The sequence below is a fragment of the Diplodia corticola genome, assembly GCF_001883845.1.
Source record: "Diplodia corticola strain CBS 112549 chromosome Unknown scaffold41, whole genome shotgun sequence".
NCBI lineage: Eukaryota > Fungi > Ascomycota > Dothideomycetes > Botryosphaeriales > Botryosphaeriaceae > Diplodia > Diplodia corticola.
Window position 1 is genome coordinate 132,306 of NW_017971520.1, and position 11,670 is coordinate 143,975.

The window sequence follows — 11,670 nt, forward strand, 5'->3', positions numbered from 1 at the left end:
AAACCTTAAACAAATAGTCCCCGAGTCCGAGCCCAACCACAGACTCACATCCGACATGTTCGCCCCACTATATACGTCTTGCTTCACGACAAACAAGCCCGCCAATGCAACCGGTCATCGCCCCATCCTCGTCCGCTAGCCACCATGGGCAGCGGTCTGCCTCCACCGCTCCTCCTTTCCTGACCACTTTTCACATCGGCGCCCGCTCTGCACCATTGCGGCGACGTGATTGTATGTCGCCAAACTGCCCGTTACGAACCCCAGAACACTGTTTTGAATTCAATGGATTGATAGAGTACTCGAGGCGTGACCATCATGAATAAAGTGAACTACTATGTATATACGTGGCACTCTCGACACGTACGCGCTAACCCCCTTTTGAATTAACCCAGGCCGCATGGCCCAATAATTACCGTTGCTGTCGACTTATGAGTAGGTAGGGAGGTATCCCGCACGGACAAAAGCACCTAAAAGCCAGCAGAGCTAGCACGAGTCAGCTAGACGTTGGGCCGCAAGGCAAGCTACAAGGAAGTTTTGGCAAAACTCGGCAGAAACAGGAGCAAGAAGTTGGTGGTGAAGGTAAGAAATTTGGTGTACTGTGTCTATAGTACTGAAAACATCTACTTCTCTGCTGCGAAAAAGAGGAAAGAGCAATCAAACGTTCATCCACTGCCGTTTTCCACCTCTGCGCCTTTCCAGCGACCCGATCGCATGCTTTGCAGCTCTACGCCATCATCCCGAGATGCTTGCGTGGTGTCGTGTGGCTCTTGATGCGGCAATAGGCGCTGCGTCAAGGCCGGATCCATGGGAATTTCGACAGGTCTAAACACGTCGACTGTGGCCCGCGTCAAGCAATTAGCAAAACGTCTCAGTGGTTAACAAATCCCACATCTCGTCGACATAGTACCGTAGTACGCTACCACGCCAGAAAGCGCCGGCTGGCAAAGCAAGCACAATGGCAAGAGCTGGCCAACACCCCCAGCGTCCCGCCCCGGTAGTGGTGGGATCGCACAGTCCGTTTCCGTATCGCTCTGGGGTATCGAGCGTCTTCTGCAAAGTGACAAATACGAATGACGCGATGAAGGAAAATAGCTTTTGGAAGAATGCCGTGCGGGTGGATCCGAGCAGCAGGGACCAGAAAAGCCCCTTGACACGTTTCTCCGTTGTCCGGTGTAGGCGATGTTTCTGCCCTCCGTGCATGTCCGAGCGATGGTGTGCTGAGTGGAGCCAGTAGGCTGGCAGCCAGCGGCGTTTGGAATGCCACATGCTGCTGATTTGCCGCCTCACTGTCTGCTTGAGGCCTTCGGAGATGTTGATGATGGCGATCCAGAAGGGGTAGAGGAGAAGGAGAGCTGCGAGCACGTCCAGGCACCAGGAGTGCGGGGTAGCCGGTACCCAGCTTGTAATCGTTGCCGTCCCCTTCTTGACGACGATGTAGGCTACGGCGGAGAAGCCGGGAGGCCATGATATCATCAAGGAGACCGCCAGGCGGAGGGCAAACACGACGACGAGCTTGAGGCGGATTCGAGCCGGAACAGATTTTGATCTGAAACAGCTCTTGAGGGTCACCACGCTCGCCAGATGTGCGCTGCTGGATAGACAGCTCAGGTAGATTATTAGGTGGAAATGGCTTTCAGAAAGGCGGTCGACATGTTCCCATTCGCGGCTAAACATGTCCTTGTTTGATGCTCGGATGTCAGCCGCTGACGATTGAAACGACGCCCGTGAGGAGTCGTTGGTCGGCCAAAGCAAGCTTTATTTGATCCAGAGCTTTACGGTACAATTCCTTCTGACTTCGCAGCTTGGTCGGTAGGACGCCGTCGGAGGATGAGGCTCCATCCAGTATTGCCGCACGCACTGAGAGGATCACTGCAAAGGACGCTGTTGCCACAGAGACCGAAACAACCTGTTCCTCTATCAGAAGACGATTCCGACAAAAACAGTTGGAGAAACCTACACCGATACCAGCAATATCATTGTCGGTATTTCCCGAGCAATAGATGGAAGGATCCTGGAGGAAGATCAAGAGCCCCACTGCTTTCTAAAAGGTAGGCTTACTAGAGTTCAACATTAAAACAACAGTAGGTCTTCACGCTTCAACTCAACACCACCACCTTGGTATCCAAAACCCCCATGCCCAAATATAGGTAGGTATCCGAGCACTTTCCCTTTCCCTCCCGCTCGCTCCAACCAACCAACCAACCACCACCCTTGCCCCCCGCAAAAAAAGACCTCCCCCCCTGTCTCTCACCTCAACAACCCACACATACACTGACAATCCGGCACCGGACACGTCTTGTGCTTGGCGAACCAGTCGCGCGCGTGGTGCCCGTGGAAGCCGTGCGCGCACGTCATGCAAAACACCATCTGGCGCGCCTCCGGGTCCTCCGTCTTGAGGCTCTCGGCGCCGCCCGCCGTGGCCGGGTCCGGGCTGCCGAGCCACATCATGCAGATGCCGCAGCGGGGCATGCGGCGGCCGCAGCGGGGGCAGACGAGGCCGGAGTTGTGGCTGGGGGTGTTGTTGGCGGTGGTGTTGGCGTTGGGTGTTTTGGATGCGGGTTTGGCGGGTTTGCCTGCGGCGGCGGCGGCGGCGGCGGCGGCGGCGATGCCGCTGGTTGTTGAGGGGGGGATGGTGGTGGGAGTGGTGGTGGTGGTGGTGGAGGTGGCGGGGCCGGTGGGGTTTGGTTGTTGCTGGTCTGAGGAGAGGGGGACGAGCTGGCCGCCGCGGCGGGCGAGGGCGAGCTGGCAGTGCATGCAGCGGATGGTGATTTGGCGGGGGAAGGGTTTGTTGAGGCAGACGCCGTCGCGGGTGGTGGCGACCCGGTTGTGGGAGACGATGAAGCGGGTGCGCTCGATGAAGCAGCGCCACGTCTGCAGCTGCATGAAGTACGTCTCCTTCCAGTACTCCCAGCGCGGGTCGCTCACGTATAGCGGGTTCGTGCGCGCCATGACGAGCACTGCCGTCTGCACGTCGCCGAACTTGGCGATGTTGTGCTCGAAGAGATCCATGGCCCGCTCGCCGAGCCCGGTGAAGACGATGCCCTCGATGTCGCCGTAGACGCGCGCCCCGTGCGAGACGAGCTTGATGAACTGCGTCAGCTGGTCGTCGTCTAGGTATTTCAACGCCACGCCGACCCGGTCCACCAGCGAGAGCTCTTCGATCTTGGCCACCGCCTCCCAGTCGGCCGTGATGAAGTATTGGAGAAGCGCCTTGAGATAGGCATCATCCGTCTCTTCAGCCATCCACTCGCACAGCTCGCGCTGGTCTTTGTTCACGGTGTCACACGCGATGACGGCGCCCAGCCCGATGTTCTGGAGCAATCGCTGACGGACGAGTTGCTTGAGGAAATCGAGCGCAATGTCCTTGTGCCCCTTGAACACTGCAAGCACGATGGCTTTGTAGTACTGCCCCTGCTCGATCAGAGCCTTGCAGTTTTCTCGTATCCTCTGCGCCGAAAACGTCCATCCGCAGATGGCCAAGCAAAGCTGACGATGCTCTGGCCGTTGCGTCTTGACCCCTTGGAACGGCGGATACTCCTTTTCTTGCACGATCTCGCGGATCACGGTGCGGAAGTCGGGCGCCGAGACTGACGGTCGGCCAATGAGTCGATACCCGTTCTGTTTGCCTCCGAGGCTGTTTTCCCAAATGTAGGCGACACCGAGATAGCTCAAGTCGACTCCTTCGGCAACCATGCCGTCATCCTTGGCCAGATCATCGAGACGCTGCACGAGCTCCCATAGACCCACGAGCCATTGGTCATTGGCGAGAATCTGCTTGTTTTTCTTACAGTCCAGACAGTAACCCTCTTTTGCACGTCTCTTTGCGATCCCAAACGACTTCAACATGTCAGCGATGCCCAGAGACACGCCGGGGTACCCTAGAGTCAAAAGTTCCTCGTGGCGCTCACGGCTTGTCGTTACTTTTGCCCGATCGGGAGCCTTGTGGGCAAAGTTTTCCATGCTGAGTTTGTCGAACCGGGCGAAAGCGCCGACGGTATTGGCCTTGAAAGCGCCCTGCGACGGTCTTCTGTCGTCGTCGGTGATGCGGGTTTGTAGCCTGAGGAGATCTTCGGAAATGGGCCCATCCGGTGGCGAAGGCTCCGCAACGGCCATTTGGTTGCAGTAGATTTCATCCAACGCGGTGAAACGGACGGACGGGGATTGGGTGGGGATCTTGGTGACCTTGACTTCACGGTTGTACTGAAGGTTGATGGTGCTGTGTGTGCCGATGGGGGATCCTTCGGGCATGAAATCAAAGGCCATGGTCCGAGTGGACTCGTCCTGGCCATGGACGGCATCATACCATGGGTGGTGGAGAGTGTGGCTGTATTTGGTGAAGTGTTGGTATCGAGATGCGTTTCCCGACGAGCCTGGCACTTGGTCCTTGGACTCGAACTGGGCCACCTCGACAACCTTGAGTTCGCCAGTGTTCGAGATGGCACCAAAACACCCGCGTTTGGTGCCGGAGAAGCGAAGGCCCCAGACCGCTGCACCGTGGGTGTTGTCGACAGCAGGCCTCAGTTCGAGCACAGCACCAGCAGGAGCCTCTGTCGAGGGAGTGGCAGGGCCTGGCCGCGAAGCAAAGCGGCGATCCCACACACTGACGGTCGGATCTCCAGTAGGGCCGGCGGAGATGATGTAGTTTTCGTCCAAAGGATCAATGGCCAGATTGTGCACCTGGCGAGTCCCATATTGGGCTGCACTGACAGGTGCCGAGTCTGCGGCAGCGGCGTCAATCGACGGCGCAGGTGAAAGGGTGAGGTAAGTAAAGACATACCACGAAGGTCGTAGATGCGGATGCATTGACGCGACACACCGGCAACAAGGGTCTGGGGATGACCGGGGAAGAACTTGATGCTTGTGATGGCTTCGGAGCTGGCAAGCTTCTTGTAAGGCTCCTGCTGGGCGGTGTAGGAGCCGGCATTGAGGTCATATATGTTCATGCAAAAGTCATTGCGGACCCTGTCGAGACCGGTGGCCAGCAGGTTGCTGGTGCTGAAGGCGATGGAGTTGCACTTGCGCTGGTGCTTGATGGGGAAGGAATGAGTGAAGACGGAATCGGGGCGGCCGGCATCGAGCTCCAGCAGACTGGCCTCGCCCGAGGCGGAGCCCACGGCGACAAAGTGCTCGTGGGTTCTGGACCAATCGAAGGCGGTGAAGTTGGGCAACTTGTCGCGAACAGCCAGCTGCTTCCAGCGGACCGTGTTTTTGTCGACATTGTCGACTTCACACAGGCGAAGCCGGTTGCCGACGACATCTACGATGATGAAATGCGGCGACTGCTGGTGGGCGTGAGGCGACCAGCGGATGGCGGCTTCCATCGTATCTCAGACGGAGAGCCTAGAACGAGCGCGGGAAGGCTGCGACGTGAGGACGGAGGCCAGAAGCGGGAGGGCTGGCCATGTCACGGGCGGAAGCGAGCTGCAGGCCGAGGCGGCATTGCTCTGGGGTGAGTGGGTGAGTGGGAAGGTGGTGACAGGTGTGGCTGACAGGCCCAAGCTTTCCCAAGTTGGCCTGAGGCAAGCATCGGCCGAGGAAGCGCCGCCAGCCTGCGTCAATCCAAAGAATTTCCCCGTTGCATCTGCCCGCAACAACAACAATAATGCCCGGCCTGAAGCGCTCCCGCGCACAAGTCGACGCTGCTGACACTTTCGCTCGCTCTTCCGCCTCCACCGCCCGCTCCAGCGCCATGGACCACGCCAAACGCAAGGCCGACGGCAATGCGCCGCACGCGAAGAAGCAGAAGACCGTCGCCAAACCGCCGTCGACCAAAAAATACCAGCCCAAGAAATACTCGCTCAACCCGCTCAAGGCTCGCATCCGCGACTTGCGCCGCCAGCTGTCTCGCAATGCCGACGACATGCCCGCCAATGTCCGTGTCGACAAGGAGCGCGAGCTGCAGGCCTGCGAACACGAGCTGTCGGTCGCCGAGGCTGAGCGTATCAAGCAAGAAATGATCCCGCGCTACCACAAGATTCGCTTTTTCGGTATGGTTCTCAGCCTTGGTTGTATCTGCCATGTACTAACAGCTTGAACAGAACGTCAAAAAGCCACGCGCTTTCTCAAGAAGGTGGTCAAGCAGCTGAACGACGACTCCACCCCCGAAAAGCACGCCGAGCTCGAGCGCGAGAAGCACGTCTGCGAAGTCGACCTCAACTATACCCTCTATTATCCGTTGATTCGCCCCTACGTCTCCCTTTACGCCACCTCGAAGAACAAAGACGAGGCGAACGGCTCCTCGACAACGACCCGCATAGGAGGCGACAAGGAAATGTGGGAGCTCGTGGAGAAGAAGACACAGGATGGCACGCTGGAAAACTTACGGAACGGTCTCGAGTGGAGGGAAAGAGCTCCCGAGGATGCATCTTCGGCCAAGCCCGTGGTTGCTCCGCCGGAGAAGAAACCTGCGAAGACGCGCGCTGGGAAGTCAACCGCCAAGTCTGCTTCGACACAGGCCAAGGAAGAAGACTCGGATAATATGAGCGACGGTGGCTTCTTCGAATGAGGACAGCCGTTGCAGTGGGTTTGCGGTCAAGACGTCTGCCGGGCATAGCGTGGAGTTGGTCAGGTCTGGCGTTTGGAAGGAATAAAAGCATTTTGCTAGCACCATGGCATGCATGGAAATGGGTTTACTTGTAGGCATACGGAAGGGGACCATGATGTCTCAGAAAGTAGATACGGGCGGAAATCGTACAGGGAGACATAGTCAGTACTAACCATTCTTACCTTTGTGGAATTACTTGATTTGTCTAGTATTGACGCATGTTCGTAGCCAGAGAAGATTCGTCGCGACCAAAATTCATGCGGGACCAATGGCTTACTTGATGGCTTGTACCGAAAAGGCTAGTGTGCCCTAACTGCGTACTTTATCAACCCGTCTCCCGACTTGTGGTCTCTTTGGTCTACATATCGATCCCTTTCAATTAAACGGCTCCACTGACTTGGAAATGAATTTCATGCGTGCTAGACCCTCACCGCTGGACGGATTGTCAAGTAAGTGCCAGATGACATGTTTGCGAGGCGGACATGGGATCCAAAGGTGGCTTCGAACAAAGAGCTGATGTCCGAGAGGATTGAACAGTATCGAGGAGTCAGCGAGCCATGGGATCCGTGGCGTTGAGGGCTCGGCATCTCCGAGTCGGACTTGTCGAAGGCCAGGCTCTCCCAAAGCCTGAGCCAAAGCCTGCACAACACCACCTGGCTTTCAGCCGCCGGCGCTCAGTTCTAATTCCGAAGCCGGATCGTCTCGGGGATAAGCTTGGCCGAGGATTGTCTACCATAGCCCAGTGTGGCCAATGGCAAGGCAAACAATTGTCCCCACAGGTCGGCACTTATCCGATGATGTCAGCCGAACGCGACCCCGCCCCCGCGTCCAACGCGTCGAAAGGGAGAGCTGCTGTGCGTCCGCTCCTCCCCACGCTGCCGAGTCGCGCGATATCGGATTTAGGAGGCCTCAAAAGAAGCGCGATTCCTCGAATTGGCGCCGCTCAGTATAGCTCCAGGCATTATTTCACAATGGCACCGCAGTGGACCCATCTCATCCGCTTCATCGCCAAGGAGGACGGCCAGACCCATTTGGGCCAGGTCGATGCCGCGCAGTTCCCGGATGTCGGCCTCGCTGTTTTCGAGGCCAAGGAGGTCAGCGTGAAGGAAGTTACCGGTGGCTTGTACGACGGCGTGGTGACGGATCGGGTCCTGCATGTGGACAAGGTAGGCCCGCAGCCTTTTCCCCCATCTAACAGTTGTCAATGGAAACTATTGCTTACCACGTCACTTGCAGCTCCTCTCGCCCGTCACGGTCGACCAAGTGCCGCTCATCCGCTGCCTGGGCCTCAACTACCGCGACCACGCCAAGGAGGCCAGCATGCCCATCCCAAACGAACCCATCCTCTTCATCAAGCCGCGCACCGCCATCAACGGGCCGTTCCCGGCCAAGATCAACGTGCCCAAGGTGGCGCAGGACGGCACGTCCGACTACGAGGCGGAGCTGACCATTGTCATCGCCAAGGACGGCAAGGACATCCCCGAGGAACGCGCGCTCGACTACGTGCTGGGCTACACGTGCGGCAACGACGTGTCGGCCCGCGCGCAGCAGTTCAAGAACAGCCAATGGTGCTTCTCCAAGGGCTTCGACGGCAGCGCACCCGTCGGCCCCGTGCTGGTCAGCGGCAAGGCCATTGGGGATCCGCACGCGCTGGACATCAAGGCCATTCACAACAACAAGGTTGTGCAGGACTCGAACACGAGGTATGTGAAATGCACCGTGGCTTTCATATGGTGGGGGGGCTGACGGCGCCGTGCTTGCAGGGAGATGATTTTCAACATTGCGAAGACGGTGTCGTTCCTGTCGATTGGCACGACGCTGGAGAAGGGTACCTTGATCATGACGGGCACTGGGCCGGGCGTTGGCGCCATGCGGAACCCAAAGGTGGTGCTTCAGAACGGCGATGATATGAGGGTGCAGATACAGGGCATCGGGACGTTGATCAACGAGGTGTACTACGAGTAGGGGGGTTGGGATGAATGACGCCGCAAGATGAGCAGTGTGACGTTGTGTGCAGTCGAAGCAAATGCCCATGTGCAGGTGCAAATGCGAACAAATGCATTCACTCGGCAGAGTACATAGGTGATATACGTATCCGTAGTAGATCTGTTTCTGCACCCACATGACATAAGAGCTGATGAACCCTGCAACACGGGCAACGTAGCCACTGTGCACGCCTGATGCGAAGATGGAATTGGTTGGCCGGTCCGGCAGCCGAGACAAATCCTTCATATGCGGCGACATGGGAAAGAGCGCTGTGCGTACATAAGCGAATGGGAATGCGGTGCGGCTGCCGCTCGCCAGCCTCACCAAGTACCCGCACCCTGGACATCACATCATCCTCTTCCCTGACCCACTCCCACCGCCCTCTCCTCGCTCCACAGCTACCTTCACACGAACTTCCACCAAATGTCGTCCACGACGCGTCACTGAAGCCCAACCGGTCAACCCAATGCAACATCCGCCGCATCGAGGAGAGTCCCGCATCTGTCGCGTGCCCTCGTTGGCACGTCGTAATGCCTTTGCTGGGTATACTGCTGCCCGACTCAGCTGAATGCAACAACATGCACGTGTCGCATCTCGCTCGGCCTGAAGGCCAAATTCGACCTGAGGCTCCCTAAGCATCATGGGACGCCTGAACATGCTCCATTCGCCCCCTCGTTTCTGCACCATGCACCAAAGGACATTAATTCAAATACCAACATCCCAAACCACGATGCATCGGCACACTGCATCAAAATTGGGTCGCTCGCTTATCGGATCTGCTGGCGGACGCGGCCTTCACACTTGCTTGGTCAAAAAAAAAAAGAAAGGTGAAGAAGATCATGCACCGTTGGAGCTTTCGATCAACGAAAGCTGCATTCCTCTGAGATGTGACCACTGGATTCCTCTGAGATGTGGCCACTGGATTCCTCTGAGATGCCGCCATACAATCACGTAGGGAAGTCGCTCATGCCGAGGCACTGCAGCCCTTCACGCTTTGGTGAGACACTCCAAAAGCAAAAACCTTGGCCCTGATATCGCTGATCGTTGCACCAAAACGCCCTGCCGCGAAAGGGGACACCTCGCCTACCGTGATCTGCTCGCAAGGCTGTATTTGATGGAAAGCTGAGCAGGGATCCGCAGTCCGTTCGTTATTCCCGCTTCTCTCGTACTCGTACGTCTTCACGGATCAAGCCGTCGGACACCCACTACGTCGAAGCCATCGCGTCATCGTGATATCGGATACCTCCAACAGCTCAACAAACCGCCGCCAAGAGGGGGTTGACTGCAATTATGATGACACATGCAAGGGTGTTTTGCTTGTTTCTCCACCTACAACCTCTAGAAATGGCTCACATGCGTTGGAAAGTCTTGCTAGTACCGAAGATGAATCGGGGTACGTCTTCCTCATTGATATCGTGATGAGCATTTCTCAAAAATCTACCGCCAAACGTTGCTTATCTAACAATTTGCCTCAAGAATACAGATCCGAAACTCCAACAAGAAAGGAAATCAGCGCAAATCTCGATTCGTCTAATCGTCCACCCTTGCCGTCAGCCTGATGACTGCTTCTCCGAGCTCTCGCAACGTGACTGCGTCCCTCGGCACCGTGTGACCTTTGCCATGGTCAAACAGCTCGGCGCTATCTTCGTCACACAGATTGTACAGGGCCATTGCTCCATGGATGTACGGATCGTAGCAGCCTACAATGTGACAAGTGGGGATGTCGATGACATCTTCACACTCGTCGGCCAGCAACGCGTGCACCTCCCCATTTTGCAGCTTCAGCGGGGGCCAGCCAGCCAGGAAAATGGCCGCCTGAGAGACGGTCAGCGCCACGAGTCAGCTACGACCTATCGAAAGTCTTACCTTGATCCGGCGTGGGATTCCGTGCTCCTCGGCCCGTCGACGCTCTTCCAAGACGAGACTGGCTGCTGTCGTGGCTCCTTCAGAGTAGCCCAGAATGCCCTTTGCTTGATCGTCAGCACCTGCTTGCATCCATGTCCTTTTGCCGATTGCACTCACCTCGATTTCGGGATCGGCGTCAATCACAGCGAACAGGTGATCAAGAGCCTTGCGCAAGTTCACGTCGCTGTACGCTGAGCCCTGGCTGTCGTGGCTGCTGAAGAGGCGACGCATCGTGTCTTCGGCCGAGATGCCCTCTGGGAAGTCACGGATCTTGTCGAGGATGTCTTCAAAGCCCTCCATGCCGTCAAACTCCACAAAGCGGTACAGCGGGCCGGGACCAAAGTAGTCTTCGAAGCCAGGAGGCGGCTTTGCGGGAACAGTGCCTTGGGTCCAAGCGAGTTCCACCACACCGGTCTTCTCGCACTCGGCAGCAAAAGGGCCAAGCTGGACCTGGAAATTCTGGTCGGATGGTCAGTCACTGTACTGCGGCGGGCTGGCTGTTCGGGTGCAAACCTTGGCGCTGCCATAGGCGCCGGGGAGACAGAGGAACTTCATGCTTTCGGGCTTGTAGCTGACGGACTCGCAATGATTGACCACGGCTTGTCCCCAGGGCGGATGGTGGCTCTATTATCTACGCCGGGCACGTTTAAGGCAACTCCAAACGTTTCGCTTTCCTTTTTGGCTCTGTGTAATCGGACGCCTGAAAAGTCATATCGCGAGACGGGCTATCAGGGCAAAGAAATGATCTGCGGCAACATTGCACCATTGGTGGAAAAGCCTGCCGTGAACGGTCCAGAACTCCGAGCCAAGTCTCTCGAAACAAACAGGATCGGCCTACGCAAGAGCGTCGGTGCCACGGCTCACCCCCTCCACTCTTTGGACGAGCCCCACTGAGGGACTCAGCTTCTCACTGACTCAATATATTGATAACCCCGGCACCATGTCCATATCGACAGAGAAATCCAGCGTTGACGGACAGCACGCATCTTCACGGCTGGCTATCGATGAACGCGACGCGTTGGAGGTCGAGTTAGCCACGCGGGAAAGCTTAATCAATTCGAATCACCGGCGGTAATCTGGAACGACCCTCGTCCGACCGTTGAGGCTCCGGCGCGGACGGGCCGAGTGGAAGAGACCGAGCATCCGAGGCTTACCACGCTGGCGGGATGCAACGTGCACCGGGATGTCCGCTGGAAAGTGGGCCGATGGTGGTCGCGCGAGTGCTTCACATCCGG

General features: G+C 57.2%; 4 protein-coding genes across 4 annotated transcripts; 2 read left to right on the top strand and 2 right to left on the bottom strand.

The window, feature by feature from the left end:
- Positions 1-855: 855 nt before the first annotated feature.
- BKCO1_4100043 (wd40 repeat-like protein) lies at positions 856-5,321 on the bottom strand (the record flags this gene model as incomplete). Its single annotated transcript, XM_020275805.1, has 5 exons — positions 856-1,703; positions 1,777-1,906; positions 1,958-2,034; positions 2,271-4,718; positions 4,778-5,321. 5 exons carry the CDS (start codon positions 5,319-5,321, stop codon positions 856-858), a joined length of 4,047 nt encoding a protein of 1,348 aa, XP_020128381.1.
- Positions 5,322-5,602: 281 nt separating this feature from the next.
- BKCO1_4100044 (rrna-processing protein efg1) lies at positions 5,603-6,505 on the top strand (the record flags this gene model as incomplete). The annotated part of the gene is made up of 2 exons (XM_020275806.1): positions 5,603-5,987; positions 6,039-6,505. 2 exons carry the CDS (start codon positions 5,603-5,605, stop codon positions 6,503-6,505), a joined length of 852 nt encoding a protein of 283 aa, XP_020128374.1.
- Positions 6,506-7,515: 1,010 nt separating this feature from the next.
- BKCO1_4100045 (fumarylacetoacetate hydrolase) lies at positions 7,516-8,509 on the top strand (the record flags this gene model as incomplete). The annotated part of the gene is made up of 3 exons (XM_020275807.1): positions 7,516-7,710; positions 7,781-8,247; positions 8,308-8,509. The coding sequence occupies 3 exons, from the start codon at positions 7,516-7,518 to the stop codon at positions 8,507-8,509; spliced, it is 864 nt and encodes a 287-aa protein (XP_020128375.1).
- Positions 8,510-10,060: 1,551 nt separating this feature from the next.
- Positions 10,061-10,990, bottom strand: BKCO1_4100046 (uncharacterized protein; the record flags this gene model as incomplete). Its single annotated transcript, XM_020275808.1, has 4 exons — positions 10,061-10,345; positions 10,397-10,495; positions 10,553-10,894; positions 10,949-10,990. The coding sequence occupies 4 exons, from the start codon at positions 10,988-10,990 to the stop codon at positions 10,061-10,063; spliced, it is 768 nt and encodes a 255-aa protein (XP_020128376.1).
- Between the last annotated feature and the right edge of the window lie 680 nt (positions 10,991-11,670).